Raw genomic sequence first — 15,801 nt, 5'->3', positions numbered from 1 at the left:
CTTCACTCTCTATAATTTGCCCACATCTTTCCTGAAATGAGGGGACCAATACTGGACAAAGTACTCCAGGTGAGGCCTCACCAGTCCTGAACAGAGCAGGAAAATAACTTTCCTTGCTTTGCTCAGTATGCTATTAGCCTTTATTTTTTTCTTCAGCAAGAGCACACTGTTGGTCTATTGTGACCCCTATGTCCTTCTCCGCGGTACTGCAGCCTAGCCACTCCATCCCCAATCGTTATTTGTGCATGCAATTGTTCAGTTCCAAGTACAGGATTTTGCACTTGTTGAATCTCATCCTACTGATTCCAGATCATTTCTCCAGTTTATCAAGGTCATTCTGAAACCCAGCCCCACCCCCGAGAGTGTCTGCAATCCCACCCAACTTGATGGCATCTGCAGATTTGCTAAATGAGCACTCAATTCCATCCTCCAAATCATTAATGAAGATATTAAACAATACCAGGCCCAGGACAGACTCCTGGGGGACCTGACTTGATGCTTCCTCCCTGGACAGGAAAATGCCCCCATAGTTGCCTGGGTATATCAGGAATATCACTAGCTTGGCTAGGGCCAAGAAGAGGCTGATCACATCCTAGGACTTTGTGGCTGCATCCAGACATGCTGGGGCATACCCTTGCAGCAACACAAATTGTGCCGCAGCACATGCCCCTGCACGTGTGCTGCCCTTGCCCAGCTCCTCCTGGCTTTTCAGCGAGGGAGATCTGGAGGCTGGGGACAGCACCATTGCTAGCCCCAGCAGTCTTACCTGGTGGCCTGGAGCAGCAGGGGCACAGGCTGGACAGCACGGAGGCCTAGGCAGCAGCCAGAACATTGCTCTGGACAGCCCAGCCTCTGTTGTTGGATGCATTGTGCTGCTTTTTGTACCTGTTTTTGCTACCAGGAAATACTGGCAGCAAATTTTGGCTTCACAGTGCAAAATTTGCAGCACGGGGCATGTTTAATATTCATTTCAGGCAGTTTGTGGCACCACAAAAAGGTTTGTGGTGCCACAAACCATACATCCCTTCATGTCTGGACAAGACTGGTGGGGCCATGGATGAGGAGTGCATAAAAGAAATGGCGTGGGGAGAAGTAAAGTCAGAAAATTCAGAACTGCAGCAGACATTGTTGAGCACAATAAACCAATCAGTTATGGTATTTTCATCTAGTCTACTAAGTCTCACCCAGGGTGCCACAGAATTTATAAAAACTTTCCATATATAGAATTGAATTATTTGGGGAGAGGGAGGTCATCTTAAATTCAGTCATCTTGGATTTGGGTGAATACGGTAATTATGAACTAAGGGTGCAAGAATCATGAGGAGCTGAACAAAAGGGGGGAAAATCTCTTTTATTATAAACATCCAGATGCACAAAACAGAATCAGTCTCTGGATGCCTACAAAAACTGAAAACAGGTAAAACATACTGACACAAGAAGAAAGTCAGAGATGCATAAAGGGATTTATCAAATAAATCTGTTTCCTTAAAGCAAAGAGTTATAGGTTTACCTTCCTGTTCTGAAACATGATGGAACTGCTAGGAAGTAACTGAACTCGTATATCACAGTTTCTGTAGGCAAATTTGGTAGTTTGCCCAACTCTAGGGAATGAGGCTCTTTTAATAAGTAGTAGAAACATACCTAACAAAAAATACAATAATTTCTGTGGGATACAGCATATTTCTGTTCACATCTTCCAGTTAATAAAAACCAGTAGAAACTGTTGATTAGGTAACAGTTTCTTGTGGCACCAGGACATACGAAACACAACCTCTGAAACAAAAACAAGTAGCTGACAAAATTCAGGACATCCTGACTACAGAAAAATTCAACCTATATAAAGCATAAACAAAGAGAGGTTTGCTATAAAACTCTCCTCCTTAAACTAAGCAGGCACTCCAGATGACAAGCACTTAAATCAAGAATGAATTCCTCCCTGTTGTTTCCTATGAACTTTATTAGCCCTGTTTAAACATTCCTATGTCCCTGGCAACCAACACCAGTCCAAGTTTCAGCAAAGCTGAGGACAAAGTATATTACAGGCACCTGTTTTGGGACTAGGAAGATTTAGTTCAGATCCCTTCAGCTGGGGGCTGTACATGGTGGCAGTATGCTGTCCCCTGGCTAGACATCGCACCAGCCAAATGCTATAGGATCGTTGCCCCCAGGATCTTCTGCCCCGCTGTGCAGGCACTACCACCAGTGGCGAGCCGCTCCTTGACCTGCTACACAGCCCCTTCCCTACCACGAGGCTGTGGGAAAGGCAGTTGCAGGGGTTCGTGGGAAGCCACTTAGCCCTGTTTTAGTTTATTTCTTAAGCTGCCGTTTCTTCTTTTATATCTTTTGAATAGTTTCCCCTAAAATTCTGACATGTCAAAGAATTCTCTTTTACACATGTGTAGTCTGTTTTTAGGTGATTATAACACTATTAAAGCTGGATAAATATGGGACTGTACAGAAAAAAAAGTTTTAAAATTAAAGTTTTTGGTCAAACTGAATATTTTTTTAAATCATTTTTTGGCTTACTGAAAAGCCCAAGAAGTGTTTGGGGTTGAATAAAATGTTTATTCACTCAAAATGCTGATTTTTTTTTTTCTAATTCAAAATTACTATACCAAATATTCCTCTAAACCTAGAAAAAAAATTCAAAATGAAAATAAGTTTCATTTAAAAAACCCACTCTTGTTAGGTGAGAGGTAAGTTAGTGGTAAGGGCTGGATTTTTTTTTTTTAATTTAGGGGGAGTTTTGTTATATTATCTTAATATTTCATTCTGTTTAAATAAGTTATTTGGTTTCTTATTGTAAACACCCTGAAGAAGAGCAGGTAGAGCAGCATACTAATCCAATAAATGAATAAAATGGCAAATCAATGTTCTTCATTTTTTTTCAGATGTTATTGTAGTCATAGCAGCACCACCACAGAGAAGAGTGAAGTCACTTACACACAAATGACAAGCACTAGCAAGCTTGCAAAACAGAACATGGAGAAAAGTTAATGGATGAATTTCACTGTGACTACATTGTCACATCATTGTAGTAGCAGGACCCTTGTTTTCTCTAATTTTGTTTGCAGCACTTTACATGTAGTCCATGGTAATTGTGGGCAAGGGTTTGAAGTGACAGCTTTGAGGAGGCTTTGGATAAATGAATCCAAAGTGACTGCAGTCACTGCAGGTGATTTGTGACTGCAGTGATTTGACTCTGGCCCAGGAGCACGTTCCAGTGGTATATTCCTGTCCTTTAAGTTATTACATCTAAAACAACTACATTAAAATTAAGGCTGTAAAATAATACAACCATAATCCGAACGCAAGAGGGGTGCCCCTGCCACCAGTACCCCTCCCCCCTCAGGCCCCTCTGGCACCCCAGCCACATCATCCAGCTCCCTATGAGCTCAGGGGACCCTGCTACCAAACCAAGTTTGGTGAGGTCCTGGGGAGGGCTGAAGCAACCAAGGGGAGAGGGGGAATGGGGCCCCCCTTCCCCTAGTTATGCCCACACTGTAGCTGCCCTACCCCCCCACCCCACCCCACCATCCCTCACCTTCTCCTACTGGAGCCTGTCCACCTGACGACCACCCCATGGCTAAGCGGGTGTAGGTCCCCTGCGGGTGGAAAGGCAAGAGACCCAGGCACAGCTGGAGCCCGCTGATGTGGAGGACTCCTGCCCCACTCCCAAGACCACCACACAGGGGGGTGGGGAGCAGCCCAGCCTCCAGGGGCCTCCTTGGCTGCACCTGACACCCCACCCCCAGGAAAGATCAAATGGGTGATCCCCATGGAGGAGGTTTCGGGGCTGCTGGACAGTCACAAACAGGAGCCCATGTAGGAAGCCCCTCATTCTGCTGGCTAGGGCCTACCCCCTGAGACCATGGGCACTGAGGCTGAGGCCTTGGCTGACTTGAAGGTCTGGTAGCAGAGCCCCCCCCTCCCCCCGATGATCTGGGGGACATAGGTGCCCTGGGGCTCACCCTGGTGAGTCCTGAGGGAGGTCCCCTTTCCCAGGACCCCAGGGCAGACACCGAGGTCACCCTGGTGTCTGGCGGGTCTCTTTCCTCCCCCTCCCAGAAAAACCTCACTTCCAGCCTGCACCAGGGGAGGTCGGCCTGTTGGCTAGAGGACCCCACCCCGATCTTGTTGGGGACCCTGCGCAGGTCCCCCGGGGCTCCAGCTCTAGCCTACCATCTTGTGAAGGAGCCCCACCCTCACCCCTGTCCCAAGGGGCGGCAGAGCTCTCCCAGTCCCAACCAGAGTCTGGGGTCTTAGCGGACCGGGGGATTCAGATGGTGTCTAAGGAGCCCGCTGAGCCCCAGGACCAGGAGGAGGATACCCAAGAACTAGCAGGCTCCATTGCGGACCTCTCGGTCCCAGGGGTCCCCAGGGGGGAGCTACTTGCATTTCTTGACCATGAGTACACCTGCCAGCCTGCCAGCAAGGTACAGCTTGCCTTGGACTGCTGGGGAGATTTTGACAGTGTTCTTACCACTGTGAGGGCACTGGTGGGGGAAGGCAAGGGGCCCAAAAGCTGCAATGCCTGGATCTATAGGAGGGTCTGCAGCTTCATATTCGCCCTCTATACTTATGGGAGGGCATTGCACACTGGGCACTGAGATGCGTGAGGCCCCTGCTGGACCGTCCACTCCACCTCCTCAGGCATGAGGCTGTTTAAGATTGTGACCCTCCATGTCCACGGCTGCAGGAAGGATCTCTGGAAATGCCAGGTGCTCTCCTTCCTTCAGGAGGGGTGGTACCCTGTGGTATTCTTGCAGGAGACCCAAACGACTCCAGCTGATGAGCCTAATTGGCGGCTGGAGTGGGGAGGCAGGGTCTTTTTTAGTCTCCTCTTGGCCACCTCTTGCGGGGTGGCCACCCTGTTCTCCCCAGGCCTGCAGCCGGAGGTTCTGCAGGACGTTGAGGTTGTGCCGGGCTGCCTGCTGCACCTCTGGGTTCAGGTGCAGGGGCTGGTCCTGAACCTTCTGAACGTGTACGCCCCTGCGAGGGACCCAGAGTTGGCAGATTTTTTCCGCCAGGTGGCCGCTTACATCAGCACCCTCAACCCTCGTGAGTGCCTGGTCCTTGGTGGGGACTTTAACGTCACCCTAGATGCGTGAGATCGGTCGGGCAGGGAGCAGAAGCAGGCCACCGTGGGCGTCCTCGGGGAGATCCTGACAGACTATTCCCTGGTGGACGTCTGGCGTGCCTATCACCCTACCGACCCCCCTGCCTTCACCTATGTGAGGGTTTGGGGAGGAGCAGGCATGCCACTCCTGGTTGTACCGGGTTTGTATCTCTCTGCCGCACTTTGTCTGGGCCCACTCCTCTGGCATCTGGCTGACCCCTCTTAGCGATCACCACCTTGTCTGGGCCCAGGCCACACTAGGGCCTAGGTGTCCGGGGTTGGCCTACTGGCACTTCAATCCCAGTCTGCTGGAGGGTGTGGGCTTCAGGGTGGCCTTTCAGGAGTTCTGGTTGACCTGGCAGGAGCAATGGGCAGCTTTCCCCTCGGCTTGGAGATGGTGGGATGTGGAGAAGGTGTGCATCTGGCCCTTTTGCCACCACTACACTCAGGTGCACACTCAACAGAGGGAGGCGGTTCGGGAGCAGCTCGAGCAGGCACTGCTGGAGATGGAGAGGCACCTGGCCACCGACTCAACCAACCTGTCCCTCTGCGAAGAGTGTCAGGAGAGGCAGGAAGAGCTTTGTGCTCTGGACGACCACTGCGCCTGCAGTGTGGTGTCTGCTCATGTGCCCAGCTCCTTCAGATGTACTGTGGCTCCCACTTCTATGCACTGGAGAGGAGGTGACGGGCCAAGAAGTACATCACCTGCCCTCTGCCCTCATGGATTGAGGTGAGATGTGCTGGCGCACACGGGCCTTCTATGAAGAGCTCTTCTCCCTGGATCCATCCGATGCCAAAGCCTGTCGGACCCTGTGGGAGGGACTCCCGCAAGTCAGTGCAGGTAACCAGGACTGGCTGGAGGCTCCTCTCACTTCGGCTGAGTTTTCAGCCACCCTCTGCCTGATGCCTGGCAACAAGGCGCCGGGCATCGATGGGCTGATGACCGAGTTCTATCGGATTTTGCCGTGGTCTGGGTCAAATCTGAGGGAAGTGGGGAACCCCCCCATCTTGCTGGAGAGCCGTGCTGACCCTCCTACCAAAGAAGGGGGACCCTCATGATTTGAGGAACTGGTGTCCCATGTCTGTCCTGTGCATGGATTACAAGGTAGCAGCGAAGGCCATCTTGCTGTGCCTGCGATGCGTGCTGACGGACGTGATCCATCCCGACCAGATGTACGTGGTGCCCAGACGTTCCATCTTCGACAACCTGTACTTGGTCCAGGACCTCCTGGAGCTAGCTCACTGCAAGGGCCTGTCTGGGAAGAGAAGGCGTTTGACAGAGTGGATCACGGGTATCTCACAGGCATGCTTTGGGCCCTGCTCTGTGCAGGCTTTCCAGGTGTTGTATGCCTTTGGAGAGTTTGTTCAAGCTCAACTGGACCCTGAAGGAGCCCATCCTGTTTAGGAGAGGGGTGCATCAAGGCTGCCTGCTGTCAGGGCAGCTGTATACCTTGGCCCTGGAGCCTTTCCTAGTTCTCCTGTGGAAGCGGGTAGCAGGGTTGATGCTCCAGGAGCCAGCGGTGCGGCTGGTCCTATCAGTGCAAGCTGACGATGTACTCCTCGCAGTCTAGGACTCAGGTGACCTGGCACAGGTGGAGGCCTGCCAGGCATTGTACTTGGAGGCCTCCTCTGCCTGGGTCAGCTGGGTCAAGAGCTTTGGCCTGGTGGTAGGTGGCAGGTGGGCTCACTCCCACCCATGCTCTGTAGCATGCACTGGAGTTTCATAGTTTCATAGTTTCAGGGTCGGAAGGGACCTAATAGATCTTCTAGCCCGCCCCCCCGCCAGGGCGGGAGAACAACCCAAAAACACAATCAAAACCACTCACCCTAAAAACAAAAACGGGACTCAAATGAGTCCAGCCAGGTAAGTATCCAGCCTCCTCTTAAAGATCCCCAGGGTAGGGGCCAGCACCACCTCCCTTGGAAGTTGGTTCCAGCTCCTAGCCGCCCTGACTGTGAAGTAGTTTTTTCGGATGTCCAATCTGTACCTCCTCTCCATCAACTTGTGCCCATTATTCCTTGTTATGCCAGCAGGGGCTAGGGGAAACAGCGTCTCCCCCAAACCCTTCTGGTTCCCCCTAGTGAGTTTATAGACGGTCACCAGGTCCCCCCTCAGCCTTCTCTTGTGGAGGCTGAATAGGTTCAAGTCCCGCAGTCTCTCACTGTAGGGTCTGCCCTGTTGTCCCCGGATCATGCGGGTGGCCCTCCTCTGGACCCTCTCCATGTTGTCCACATCCCTCCTGAAATGGGGCGCACAGAACTGGACACAATACTCCAGCTGCGGCCTGACCAGCGTCGCATAGAGGGGGAGGATCACCTCCCTGGCTCTACTCGAGATGCACCTGTGGATGCACGACAAGGTCCGGTTAGCCCTGCCAACCATGACCTCGCATTGTCGGCCCATGTTCATCTTGGAGTCAATAATGACACCAAGATCCCTTTCCGCCTCCGTGCTCTCAAGTAGGGAGTTCCCCATCGTATAAGTGTGCTGCTGGTTCCTACTACCCAAGTGCAGCACCCTGCACTTGTCCGTATTGAAACGCATCCTGTTCCTGTCTGCCCACCCCTGTAACCTATCCAGATCCTTCTGCAATCTCTCTCTCCCTGCTAGCGTGCTCACCTCCCCCCAAATTTTGGTGTCATCAGCGAATTTAAACAGGTTGCTCTCCACCCCAACATCAAGATCGCTGATGAAGACATTGAACAGCGCAGGGCCCAGGACCGAGCCCTGAGGGACTCCACTACCCACCTCCCCCCAAGTCGAATATGATCCATCCACCACCACCCTCTGAGTGCGACCCTTCAGCCAATCTGCAATCCATCTGACCGTGTAGGCATCTATGCCACAGTCGCCTAGTTTACTAATTAGGATGGGGTGAGAGACGGTGTCAAAGGCCTTGCTGAAGTCCAGAAAGACTACATCCACCGCGACACCTGCATCCATGGCCTTTGTGACCTGATCATAAAAGGCAATCAGGTTGGTCTGACATGATCTCCCCCTAATAAATCCATGCTGATTGCCCCTGAGCATCATCTCGGATGCCGGCCCATCACAAATGTGCTCCTTGATGATCTTCTCAAAGAGCTTCCCCAGGATTGAGGTAAGACTGACGGGCCTATAATTGCCCGGGTCCTCCCTTTTCCCTTTTTTGAAGATGGGGACCACATTAGCTACCTTCCAATCGTCTGGCACCTGGCCCAAGCACCACGATCGCTCGTAGAGCCGTGCCAGGGGCCCTGCAATAACCCCAGCCAGCTCCCTCAGCACCCTGGGGTGGAGAGCATCCGGACCCGCTGACTTGAACGCGTCCAGCCCCTCCAGAAGCTCTCTAACCCGGTCCTCCCCAACCTGAGGTCTGAAGGCGATCCCCTCGCGTCCGGCTTCTATCACAGCAGGGAAGTCCCGGTCCCTGCACAAGAAAACGGAGGTGAAGAATTGGTTAAAGAGGTCCGCTTTATCCTCTGACGCAACCACCAGATTGCCCCGCATATCCTGCAGGGGCCCCACATTACCCGGCGCCTTCTTCATCCTCCCAATATATTTGAAAAAGGACTTTTTGTTATCCTTAATCCTGGACGCTAATCCGAGCTCTATCTCCGCCTTGGCCTTCCTAACAGCCCGCCTGCAGGCCCGAGCAGAGGAGGTATACTCCTCTTTGGAGATTACACCCCCCTTCCACCGGGCGTACGCCACCCTTTTGGCAAGCAGGCATTCCCGGACACCCTTGGTGAGCCAGGGGGGCTTTTGGACACTCCTGCCCGCCTTGCTTCTTGTCGGGATGGACACCCCTTGGGCCCCGAGTATCGTTTCCTTAAGGAACGACCACTCCTCTTGGACGCTGAGTTCCTCTGCCCTCAAGGACCCCAGTTCCTCTCCCACTAATCTCCTCATCTCACTGAAGTTGGCCCTCCTGAAGTCTAGGGCCACCACCTTGCTGCGGGCCCTTGACACTCTACGCTGGATGGTGAATTCCAGCATGCGATGATCACTATTGCCCAGGTGGTCAAGAACCTGGAGGCCTCTTACCAGGTCGTCGCCTGCGGCCAGGACCAGGTCCAGCAGGGCATCTCCTCTGGTGGGACTGTGCACCTCCTGAATCAAGTGGAGGTCCTGCAACTCGGCCAAGAACTTCCTGGAGCGGTCCGTCCCGGCTGACTGCTCCTCCCAGCAGATGTCCGGGTAATTAAAATCGCCCATGACAACTACATCCCTTGCTTTTAGTGTCTCCGCAAGCTGGCCTGAAAATTCCCTGTCCAGCTCCTCCTCCTGATTGGGGGGTCTGTAATAGACCCCCACCGTCAAATCCCTCTCGCCTTGCCCCCCCTGGATCTTGACCCAGAGCACTTCAGCTCGCCCTTCCCCTGACCCCATACTGCTGGCAGAGGATGTGTAGTGCTCCTTGACATAAAGTGCCACCCCCCCCCCCTTTTCTGCCTTCTCTATCCCGCCTGTCCAGCCTATAGCCCCTAATGTTAACTGCCCAGTCATGGGATGAGTCCCACCATGTCTCTGTTAACCCTACGACATCTGGATTTGAACTAGCTATTCTGAGGGCGAGTTCCTCCTGTTTGTTCCCCATGCTACGAGCATTGGTGTACAGGCATTTAAGGCCTTGCAAGACTGTGTGCCCCCCCACCCCCTGCTTAGCCAACCATCAGGACCCCTGTTACTTACCTTTGCACCCCTTGCCCTGATGGCAAGACCCCCATTACTTACCTTTGCACCCCTTGCCCTGATGGCGTCTCCTCGTCTTCCTGCAGCCCCCTCCCCCGGCGAGTCTAGTTTAAAGCTCGCCGTACGAGATCAGCCAACCTGGAAGAGAAGACACGCTTGCCATTAGGGGAGAGATGAAGCCCATCCCGCCCCAGCAATCCCCCCTCCCGAAAGCAGTGTGGAGTGTGGGTTCACTGCTCTATTTTGGGGTTTACCTGTCCCCCACAGGCCCCTCCCTGCTAGAGTACTGGCACCAGCTGGAGGTAAGGGTGGTGGAGGGCTCTGAGCCTGGGTAGAGCTCCTGAGGTGTCTCCCTGCGTGGGAGAGTGCTGGTGCTGAACCAGCAGGTCCTGTCCATGCTCTGGCACCACTTACACACCCTGCCTGTGCCCCCTGAGGTTCTGGCAGGGTTCCAGAGATGGGCGCTAGAGTATTTCTGGCCAGGACAGCACTAGGTTGCTGCAGAGGTCCTGAGCCTCCCCCTGTGGGTGGGCATCCAGAGTCTGGGTTGCCTCCACAGCCAGGTCCTGATGTTCCACCTTCAGGCCCTGCAACGACTGCTGTATGGTGTCGGTAGCCACGCGGCATGGGGCCACCTGGGGTGCGCTTTCCTCTGCCAGTTCTGGGGGCTCTGATATGCCTGGCAGCTGCTCAGCCTGTGGGGCTTCTCCCTGCAGGACCTGTGAGGGCTGCCAGATTTCTACTAGGACCGCCTCCAGGTCCCTCGCAACAGTCGCCCAGGGTGCCAACCTGCTCATCAAGCCCCTCCTCTGGAACCCCCAGCTGGAGGTGCTGACGGCAGAGGCTCCCCGCTTGTGACAGAGGTTGATCCTGGCTGTTGTCACCTGTATCGGAGACCTCCTGGACTACGATAGGCAGGACTGGGTGGACCCCTCTGCACTGGCCTGGCGCATGGGTCTAGTCAAGACACGTGCAACCTGGGTGTCTGGTCCAGGAGGTGAAATCTGCCCTACTTCCTGATGCTCTTACCCTTGCCTTTGTCAACCAGGTTCTGTGTGGTGGTGGTCCCTGCCCCCCAACCCCTTGGGTCCTCCAGCCCACTGGAGTTTGTTGTGGGGCTGGCGACTCACCCGGCTTTGTGGTGCTTCCTGCCCCACCACCTGAGCCAGCTGGAGGACACAACTGGTCTGCTTTTTTCCACAATCCACCACCGCCACCTCTACACGGTCATGGGCGGCATGGATCCATCATGCCGCGCTTGCGTCCTGCCCAAACACCAAGTGGTGGGACCTGCTTAGTGAGGGCATGGCTGGGGCACCCCAGTGGCTGAGTCTGTACTCCATCCTCCTCCCATGAGCCACTGGGGACCTCAGCTGGCGGCTCCTCCTAGGAGCCATTGCCACGGGCATGTATGTGGTGAGCTTCACTAACACCCTGATCTCCTGCCCCTTCTGCAGACAGAGGGAGCCCCTAGCACACATGACCCTCGTGTGCACCAGGCTGCAGCCCCTCCACAACCTCCTCCTGAGGTTCTAGTTGAATTTCACCCCCCCACCTTTTTGTTTTTGGTCACCCCAGCCAGGGAAGCCTGGGACCTCCTGGTCAACCTCCTCCTGGCCCTGGCCAAGTGGGCCCTGTACATGACCAGGAAGGAGGCTCTGGCTGGGAAGGTGCCCGGAGACTGCAAGGCTGCTTTCCTCTCACTTGTCCACGCACGTTTCCGGGCAGAGCACCAGTGGGTGGCATCCACCGACTCCTTGGATGCCTTTGAGGACCGGTGGGTGCGGCCCACGGGGCTCTGCTTGGTTTCCACCTCAGGCACACTCATTTTTAGGTTTTGACCCTCATGTCACTCCTGTCCTGTTTTTTGCCTATGTTATTCCAAGTATTTTGTTGTAGCATTCGCCCATTAGCCCCCATATAATAGGGGCTACTTACAGCCCACGCTATTTGAATGTTACAAATAGACAGGAGCTTCTGAGGCTTGGCCATTTGACATATGGGGATACTAGCCCCCCCATGCCAGCTTGACTGCCGCAGCAGCTCTGACCTAGAGTGGCCTCTGCACCCTTTACCCAATGCAGCAGTCTGGCAGCGGAGGCTGCTGCCTAGCTGTGTCCTGCTGCCACCTGCAACGATATCCATCTCTTGGACCTGCAGTCCTATGTCTGCATGCCTGCCAGACCTGGATGGGGACTGCATGGTCGCCTGGGCTGTGGTATGTATGGGCACTGTGGCAGAACCATCTGCACCTCTGGGCCAGCTGCCAGTGGCTGTGCTATTGGCCTTCGTGTGACATTGCTACCATGTGTGCCCCCAGTCTGCTATCTGGGTAGCTATTGCCTGGAAGATGTTCTCAGTGTGGTAGCCTGCTTTGAACTGTCAAATCCTGTCCTCCTGGCCCCAAATGGCCAGAAGGTCAGCCATCTTGTTTGCCCTCCAACTGGGTCCCCAGTACCAGCTCTGGGCAGGCTCCTTTGCCTGGATCCTGTCACTTGCCTCACTAGCAGGAATCCTGGTGTTCCCTCTTTAAAAATAGCAAATTCTCTGTGCAGGGGGGCTGGACCCAATGATCTCACGAGATCCCTTCCAGCCCTAAACTTCTGTGAATGCGTGTGTGATTTTAAAAAATCCCAAATTCATTCTTTAAAATGCCCCCAAAATTGTGTTCTTTCAGTGTTAAAATGAAACACCACTAATCGAGAGAGAGAGAGATCAGTTGGGCAATGGTTTATTGATGTATGTACAATTTTAAAGCAATTTGAAAGCCTACTAGTGCCTCTATCATCATATTAAAATAAATGCTAAATACCTTTATGTTTTGGTATTTGCTTTTGGTTTTTTTCATCATAGAAAAAATCAGAGCTCCCCCTGACCCCTTTGCTAACCAGGATGTGGAGACAGCTGCCCCTGCAGTCACAGCTCCTGCCAGCAGGTCTCATTCTGTCTGGCAGCTGGGCATGCAGAATGAGAGATGTGGGGTGTGGTGTGGGCTGTGTGGAGTTTGTTGGGTTTTTTTTTTTGGGTTTTTTTTTGTTTTTTTTTTTGGGGGGGGGGGGGGGGGACTGCCACACGCCTACCCCCACCACCCCGTGGTGCACAGGCCACACCGCTGGCAGCAGCAGTCAGCTGGGCCATGCCCATTGCAGCACAGCCCCTCAGGGCACAGTGCAGCCTGATCCACCCCGCTAGCATGGGCAGTGGCAGGAGCTGTCTCTATCGTGTCCAAAAGGCTGTACTAAAGCATGACACAGTAACAATGTTACTGGAGGGCAATGTGTAGACAATCCCTAAACTTTTCATACTCTGTGGAAAAAATAGAACTAATGACATTTGCTATGCATGAAACTTTAATAATTTTATTTGGACTTAGAATACGCAAATGAGAGTTACTTCAACATATGGAGACCATAAATAACAGAAGTCATATCTGAACATATACACAAATAATACAAAGACTGCAGTGATGCAGGAATATATTATATAGCTAGAAAATATGAGCAACATTTGAGCAACTACATTTCCTGAACTCTGCAAAGTAATGCAATCCTAACATTCCCACTGACAGATGTCTTATCAGGAAAAAGGCTTTAAATTTTGGCTACATGCAATTTAAGTGTTCCTCTGCTTACCGTTATAAATAAATACTTTGTTCAATGTTATTAGCATCAGATCAAGAATGCTTTACTAACCTCATTCCCCACAGCAACCCTCTGAGGTAGGTATGTATCATCCCTCTATTTTACAGATGGAAAAAAGACCTGGCTGAGGGTCTAGTTAGTGGCAGAACCAGGAAAGCAGCCCCGAGCATGCTCTGCCCACCAGCTAATCCCTTTTCTTATACCAAGTCATTAAAACAAGAGGTTGATGCAAATTTAAAACAATTACCTACAGAACATATTACATTTAATATTTCAATAATGTAAACCATTAAAAATGCTATGTAATACATTTAATATTGCTGACATTTGAGCTACACTTTTTACTACTCTCATCTATTAGATATGCATCTTGATTCAGACACACACTGTTGATTTGAAGTTTATATTTCCATTTCCAAGTTTTTTGATGAAGCCGTTGAAAGAGAAAATAAATAATTTTTGACAGTATATTTTTAAGTAACTGACAATATCTGCAACCCTTTTATGGTAAGAAGATACTGAAAACTATGCACTGTAAAAATAACTATCTAAGCATCTGAACAGTAATGTCATCAAATTTATGCTCATAAAGAGTGATTGCTATTTTTACATGCTGGCTTTTATTATCAGCCACTACAGCAACATATATTGTATATATTATGAAGACAGCAGATAACTGTAGTTCTTTAGACTCATAATACAGTGCCGGTAACATAATTCAAGTCAACACAATTAACTAATAAGGCCAGTTTATCAAGTACAATATGAAGTTGATTAAAATCCACCTGTGTTTTAAAGACTGCTTTAAATCAATTTAAATTTAATTAATTTAAAACATTAAAATGCTATATAACACACTGAATATTGCTGACATGTTTGAGCTACACATTTCCACTATCCACATTTACTAGATGTACATCTTGATTAAGACAAACACAACTGATTTCAGGTTTAATATTTCCATTTCCAAGTTTTATGATGAAGTGGCTGACTCCAGTATTAGGACTCACAGAAGACAGCTGCGACTTTGTTAAAGTTGTTGGTAAAGTGCACTCAAGCTCTGAAACAAAATAATGAATCCAGTTTCTCATGTATGCCCCATGACTCACTACCAGTATATTGACATCTAACATTTTAGTAGCTTTGTCATTATCAGAGTTAAATTCAGGTCCATTGTAATGGTTTGTCCAAGGGAAAACTGATTTTTCTTCTAATGTTTCCAAGCCATTGCCTGCTGTATCCAGGACAACTTCCTTCTGACTTTCTTCAAGAGTGAGTTGGCACAGAAATTCAAAAAAATCTTTTGCACGTGCTCTCACCTAAGAAGAGACATTAGGAAAAACGAATACATGTGTGAAGACTGCTAAAGCACTCAAGTCCAGTGACCCGAGTAACTTTTAACATCAAAGTTTTATGTAAAAAAAAAAGTTTACACATGCATCTTAGACTGAAGAACAGAAATCTGAAGCAGCTGTATTCCTAATAAACCTAGCCAGAGGGCGAATATATTGGGGGGGGCACACTGAGCGTGAGTGTGTGCATACCTGCCCCCCCCCGGAAAATCTATCATGGGGAAGGGTCGTGGGGCAGATGAAGGCCCCTGCAGTGAGGGAGGGAGCTGGGCAGAGGCAGGGGCAGGAGCTGAGGTGAATGGGGTCCCAGGACAGGGTCAGGCTGTGGGACACTCGAAGCCCGGGCAGCTCATCCCCAGGCAGGGGGTCTCCCGCAGCTGTGCACACCCTGGGGGCGGTATGGGGGGCACGTGCCCCCTGGATCTGTGCGCAGGATGGAGGAGGGCTGCACTTTGTGCCCTGCTGACTGGAAGCGGTACCATGCCATGTGCCTGCTGCACGTGGGGTGCAGAGTGCAGTGGCATACTTGGCTCTTGAGGCAGCGGGATGCAGAGCGCAGCCTGCTTTTGCCCTGTGCACAGATCCCGGGGGCACGTGTTCCCCATGCCTCCTCCGGGGTACACGCAGTGGTGAGAGCACCCCTCCCGCCTCTGGATGAGCCGCCCGGGTTCCAAGCGTTCCATGACCTGGCCTGGGGCCCCATTCACCTCAGTCCCTGCCTTTGTCCCACTCTCTCCTGCAATGTGGGGGCCTCGATCTCTCCCCACCCCTCCCCAAGCCCCTTCCCCTTCAGAGTATGCTGCAACTTGCCTGGCTGCCATGCTGGGCAGTAATCCACATGCCAGGGCTGCAATCCTGGCTGCATGTCTGTGTGTGCATGCCCCTTCCCCCCACTGCAGCAGCCCAGAGCCCACGGCCAAGCTGCCCTGTGGCTCTATCCGCTGCTCTGCATTTGGTGGGGCTAAGTGTCTTTAGCCCTGGCCTTCCGCTGCCTATGCTAATAACACATACGCA

General features: G+C 51.7%; 1 protein-coding gene across 3 annotated transcripts in view; it reads right to left on the bottom strand.

Annotated features, from left to right (window-relative positions):
* Positions 1 to 13,134: 13,134 nt before the first annotated feature.
* CCND2 (cyclin D2) overlaps positions 13,135 to 15,801 on the bottom strand; it is an 86,852-nt gene continuing 84,185 nt past the window's right edge. For 2 of the 3 annotated variants that reach the window (XM_025209104.1, XM_006027807.3), the window contains one exon: positions 13,135 to 14,754. In XM_025209104.1, coding sequence (XP_025064889.1) covers positions 14,317 to 14,754 — 438 coding nt within the window. In that variant the 3' untranslated portion in view covers positions 13,135 to 14,316. The remainder of the gene's footprint in view (positions 14,755 to 15,801) is intronic. The other variant, XM_025209105.1, reaches the window with a different exon arrangement.

This window comes from Alligator sinensis, unplaced genomic scaffold (genome assembly GCF_000455745.1).
Source record: "Alligator sinensis unplaced genomic scaffold, ASM45574v1 scaffold177_1, whole genome shotgun sequence".
NCBI lineage: Eukaryota > Metazoa > Chordata > Crocodylia > Alligatoridae > Alligator > Alligator sinensis.
The sequence above is the reverse complement of the archived record's forward strand: the minus strand, read 5'-3'. Positions and strand labels throughout refer to the sequence as shown.